Genomic DNA, 5949 nt, shown 5'->3' with positions numbered 1-5949 from the left:
TCCCAAGATGGCAGTTCAAAACTGAAGAGGCACTGGGAACTGCTGAAGATGGCAGTCTGTAAATATAATACTAGGTTTAGAGAGCTTAGATTGGTGGCACTACCACAGCGCTGAAATGAAATTAAAAAAACAACACAGAAGTGGTGCATTAGCTTCATCTTGGTCCTACATAAAAAAACAACCAGTGAAAATAGGCACATAAAAATAATATGCACTTTCATTATCCAGATTACCAAAATGTGAATTTGGGCAAGAATTTTTTTTGAGTTTTGCTCATATCTACAGTAGCTACATTAGGCTTGCTGGAGAGCTGCAGCACATATTTTAAATGAAGGTACAGGTGTAAATTAATTACTTTTTTTTAGAGCAAATGTCACACTAGAACGTGGAGTCCCTTTTTCAGTGGCCAGCACATATGTTTTCCTAGTTAAATAAATGTATTGTGCTATTTTTCATAAAACATTTTTGAATATGAATGGAGAGATAAGGGCATTTGATGTTTGTGATTATGAGTGGAGAAGATGCATTAATTCATCAATGGTGGATAAGTGTATAAATACTGAAAACGTAGAGCAAGAGAACAAGAGACCATTCCCACTTGAGTGTAAGACTCTCGGTCATGACTGATCTGATGGGCGCATCACTTAAAGGTAATTGTATTTGTTTTTTTCTATTTTCTACACTTTTTTGTAGTAGCTGTCTAAGAAAACAGCTAACACTACAATACATAATTCTATACTTGACAGTTTTCATTTACTTTGAAAATTCTTAAAATAAGGTTTGCTGATCATAGGCTAAAATTCTATTTGATCTATATTCAACATATAAGCTTTTCAAACCCAAGCCTTAACATGTTTTTTCATTTCATTTAAAGTCGTATTTATCAAATATATTTTATCGATAATGGCAGCTGTCACTGAGCTTTGTACATAAAACATATGTATGCAAATTTCTGGGACATTATTTCATAAATAAATATTTTGAGATGAATTCATGGAAATGATTCATGATAGAAAAAAAGAGCAGCATGTCAAGTTCACAGTACGGAAAATTAATTTTCTTTGTAACTTCAAAGTTTCCTCGTTTCTTTTAGTCTCATCTTTTGTTCATTTATTTATGTAATTACATTCTGTTTTTGTTTTTAAGGTGTAGTGCTAATTATATTAGCAGGGTCCAGTGCAATACTAGAAAGAAATGGGGTTATCTCACAACCAATATGTCCAAATGGCGGACCCAACTGTCAGATCTCCACTGGAGCGCTCTTTGATCGTGCGGTGAAACTTTCACATTATATTCATTCACTTTCATCAGATATGTTCAATGAATTTGTAAGTATAGTAGTTAAACAGACATTTAGAGCATAGGCACAAGGCAAAATTGCTGTGCACATGTTCCATGTTTTGTCAGAATTCTTGAAGGGGTTAAAAAATGTGATATGCTCATTCTTTGGGCAACTTCCGCTGGGAAACCATTCAGTCTCAATACTTAACAGCATAGATTAAAAGCTCTGCCACAAGAACGGGGGTAAATTGAACTGCGAGACCGCCTCAAATCCTTAAAGAGGTTGTCCGCAACTTTAACAATGATGGCCTATCCTCAGGATAGGTCATCAATCTCTGATCTGTAGGGGTGCAATACCTAACACCCTCACTGATCAGCTGCTCCTAGTGTCGTCGGCACCAAAAATTCTCAGTTACAGAGCTGCACAGCACAGCTGCGGAGATGGAATAGTGTCCAAGGCTGGGTACTGCATATTCAACCCCTATTGTTTTGATTAGATGCTAAATGTGCACTACCCAGCAGCGGCCAGAATGTAGTCAACGGAGTGGTGCCATGCAATGGGCAGCAGATTGACAGAGGTGTTGTATCCTCACCAATCAAAAATTGATGACCTATCCTGAGGATAGGCCATCAATGTTAATGTCATTGACAAGCCCTTTAAGATTTTTAAACCTGATTATGAATCAGTCAAATTAGCTAAGGTTTAAAGTCATAGATTAAATCAGGAACAAATGTTCTATTGCATAGAAAAGGTCTGGGTCTAATGGTGGCTCTGCATCAAATGGTGCTTATTCTTAAATCCTTGGCTGCCTGATTGTTCATGCGGTAGGAGTAGATAAAGTCATATCCATTTCATTCTTTCATGTTAGTAATTCAATTCACTTTTGTATGTACGAATATTTGTGTAATGTATTTGGCCATTGAAATCTTTATTTTGGGTCGTCTTGCTATCATATAAGTACAGACTACTAATATCTAAACCTGGTCCTTTCCTCTGCTATGCTTAATGCAAGGCCTGAGTGAAGCGGTACATACCTTCTTGAATATTAAGTGCTGCCCCCTGCACTAGATATTGCCCAATCTTTTAGCAATGCCCATTTTTGCTTAAACCGCACCAGACTTATAATGTGCATGTACATACACGACTAGTCGGGGTTAAAGGGATCTTCAGTTTCAACATGTAAAGTCGTTGTACTGACTGTTATGGTTGTGTGAACACAGCCTATTTTCGGTCTGAATTTATGTCCATGGAAAAACTGTTTTACTTGGACCAATGTTTTCAATAAGGACTATTGAGATGACATTTCTTTTTGCACAGTCCAAATGCCTGCCTAAAAATAATTACAGCAAGAACTATTCTCTTCGGTACTTCAGATTAAATTCACCGATTTAAGTCTAGGGGTGGTCAAAATAAATCAGATTCAATACGTCTCAACAGTATAGCATCTGATTATTCTGAAATAATTCAACTCTTTGACATAGAAAACTGTGTTGGGTCTTGTAAATTTTAATAACGGCTGATGTATAAAAATTGCATATTGCATAGTTATGATAATGCAGAGAAAAAAAATTGTCCATTATTTCTGGTTGAAAATCAGATGAATTTTTATATATGTTTGAGTCAACTTAGTCTTTTATCTCTTACCAATTTGATACCCAAGTAGAGATTTCAGGCTTCATTCCTTTGGAGAATCTTAGTTTGCATTATTCACGTTCACACCTTCATCTGCCTCCATAAACCAGCTGCATAAATTGATTTTTGTTTTACTTATTGATTAAGTTTATAGTTTGAAATTTACAGTGTCCAACAGTTGTAGCTTGTCCATAGAGGAAGCAAACTCAGTATTCATGTATAATGCCAAACACACACAACCCATACAGCACGGGTGACATTTGGCAGGACATTGGAAAGACCAACAAGTAAATTAAACTGTATTGCTAATTTCACATCATTTTCTACCGTTCATTGTTATCATTGAATCTGTCAAAGTTATGAAATCCTAGCTTTGCAATAATTTAGCCTTTACTATTTTCTTTGACTTCTTTACAGGATGAAAGGTTTACCCCAGGTCGCAGGTTTCTAGCAAAATCTAGAATGAGTTGTCATACTTCTTCACTAAATACCCCAGAAGACAAAGAGCAAGCACAGCAAATACAGGTAAGACTCTTCTAGAATCTATGATTAAGAAAATTAATAAATACTAAATTCCTTACTGGTAAATTGAAGCTCTACCATTGGATCCACCTTAAGGGGGTTGTATGATCCAAATTGATAAGACTGCAGTCACTCTGTGTGACTGCAAATTTATAAAACCTCCCCAGGGCATGCACTGTGCACTACGAGGATTCACCTGTTTCTGAGCTGGGACCGGAGGGTGTGTATGTGTTATATATACTCCTGGCCAGGGACCATCTAGTGGGTGCGGCCTTACTCTATACAAGTATATGGAAGCAAGGCTGCGCCCACTGGCCGATAGTATGTATAACTTGTGCAAATCCTGTCTGTGCACTTTGGTGTGAACTCTGTGTGCTGCACTCTGTTGCAAACTCTGTCTGCTGCACTCTGATTCACATTCTGCCTCTAGCTCCATCCAGTCTGTCCTCTGGGTCCAGCTGCTGCACGTCCATTGGTCTGTCCTGGAGTGGCACCTGGTGTTTACTGGGAGCCAAGTCTAACCTCACCATCAGTGGCTCTACTGAACAGTCAGGTGCTCTCTTAGTCCCGGCTCTCACGGTCTGTGGCACAGTGGTTCCACAAACCACGTCTGTGACATAACTCATACAAACCGCCGAAAGCATGCGCTGGGAGATTCATAAGTCTGCAGTCATACAGAGTGACTGCAGACTTATCGATTGGGACCGGACGACTCCTTTTAATTAGTTAATTGAACAACTGCATACAAAGGAATTATGCAATATATGTTCATCAGATAAACTACTTTTAGGTTTGGAAGAATGTTTGATAATACAGATTTGCAAAAAGTATCCTAAATAAATATGTTTTAAAAACATCATTTTTTTGTGAGATTTGTGGCTTGGCTTTGAAAACATTTAAAACTGTTTAAAATTCAGCTGCTCCTTAGAAGCATTCTTTAAATCGCAAATGATCTCCACTGAATAAGATACCCTCTCAGCAGCATCAGCAGGATCATGAAAGTTGACTAGGACAAAGCTTATTCTCTGGCATATCCATTCAAGAAAATACCTGTAAGTCACAGGACCCCAGAGCAAAACTTTAAAAGAAGTCACATATTGCTAAGTACTTACTGCAATCAGAAATACATTAGTTTAGGAAAAATCTCATGGTTACTAAGGTCTCCTAGTTCTGTAGTTTTTTCCTTGGTAACTCAGTACTCCATGCACAGTCACCTCCGCATTGAATCGGAAGTCTATATAATTTACCCATATGCCTAACCATAAATTACCCTTGGCATTATTCAGCTTCTTTTTGATGCCAGGCATAAACAATGTTTGTTTAAATCTATATAAAAAATTATACTGTGTATATTTATTTTGTAATTTATTTTATATTTCTGCAATAAAGCATGAAGACCTCTTGAACTTAGTGCTGAAAGTTTTGAGATCCTGGAATGACCCCTTGCTTCACATGGTTTCTGAAGTTCAAGATATAAGAGAAGCCCCGGACACCATTCTCTGGAAAGCTGTAGAAGTAGAAGAACAAACCAAACGTCTCCTTGAAGGAATGGAAAGGATAGTTGGAAGGGTAAACCTAATAGACTATGATCATAAGAATGATAGCGCAATTAAATTGAAATACAAGACACAAGTAATACAGTAACTCATCAATCAATCTTCTGTTTCTAGATTCATCCAGGTGATTTAGAAAATGAAGTCTACTCTCCGTGGCCAGGTCCACCAGCCTCACTGCCTGGAGATGAAAATTCACGGCTTTTTGCATTTTATAACCTTCTTCATTGCTTGCGAAGAGATTCACATAAAATTGATAATTATTTGAAACTTTTAAAATGTCGTCTTATACATGAAGGCAACTGTTAAGATGTGACACTTCTATAATTTACTAGAAAATGAAAGAAATTGTGATATTATCTAAACAACAACTTTAAAGCTAAATCTTTCCGGTGTTTCTTTTGTTGCTTTGTTTCAATTAGATTAATGCAGAATATACTTCTAGATTCCTGTTTGTTCATATCATAGCTCATAATAAAATAAATGCAAACCCATGTTTACATTCTCTCGGTTTATTATATTTTGTACAGTATTTTTATCTCTTTGTGTTAATGTCAGTAGTTTTGTTTTACATAGAATCTCATTTAGCATATTTATTGATTTCTCAGAGTTATAAGCTGTAAATAGTAAGAAAAAAGGTTATTATTATAAAACAGAAGCTTTATCAGAGCCATCCTGCAATATACTCATTCACAAGTCTGTGTTTAAACACGTATATAAAAAAATGGTACTGGAGTTATCAGTATTGAGTCATCTGCGTGTCATCAGTGTGTCATCTGTCATGTGTGTATAATCTGTGTGTCATCTGTGTGTCAGCAGTGTGTCAGTGTGTCATGTGTGTGTCATCTGCGTGTTATCTGGGTGTCAGCAGTGTGTGATGTGTGTGTCATCTGCGTGTCATCAGTGTGTCATCTGTCATGTGTGTATCATCTGTGTGTCATCTGTGTGTCAGCAGTGAGT

General features: G+C 36.9%; 1 protein-coding gene across 1 annotated transcript; it reads left to right on the top strand.

Moving 5' to 3' along the window:
* The first annotated feature begins 590 nt into the window (after positions 1-590).
* On the top strand, positions 591-5483 carry PRL (prolactin). Its single transcript, XM_073566076.1, has 5 exons — positions 591-650; positions 1147-1328; positions 3332-3439; positions 4826-5005; positions 5107-5483. The coding sequence occupies exons 1-5, from the start codon at positions 620-622 to the stop codon at positions 5296-5298; spliced, it is 693 nt and encodes a 230-aa protein (XP_073422177.1). The 5' UTR covers positions 591-619; the 3' UTR covers positions 5299-5483.
* The last annotated feature ends 466 nt before the right edge of the window (positions 5484-5949 follow it).

The sequence above is a fragment of the Dendrobates tinctorius genome, unplaced genomic scaffold (assembly GCF_039654945.1).
Source record: "Dendrobates tinctorius isolate UK_male_01 unplaced genomic scaffold, ASM3965494v1 ptg000004l, whole genome shotgun sequence".
NCBI lineage: Eukaryota > Metazoa > Chordata > Amphibia > Anura > Dendrobatidae > Dendrobates > Dendrobates tinctorius.
The sequence above is the reverse complement of the archived record's forward strand: the minus strand, read 5'-3'. Positions and strand labels throughout refer to the sequence as shown.

Coding starts and splice junctions, on each gene's coding strand:
- PRL (XM_073566076.1), top strand. CDS start 620: ATGACTGATCTGATGGGCGCATCACTTAAAG. Junction 651..1,146: donor GATGGGCGCATCACTTAAAG/GTAATTGTATTT, acceptor TTTGTTTTTAAG/GTGTAGTGCTAATTATATTA. Junction 3,440..4,825: donor AGCAAGCACAGCAAATACAG/GTAAGACTCTTC, acceptor TCTGCAATAAAG/CATGAAGACCTCTTGAACTT.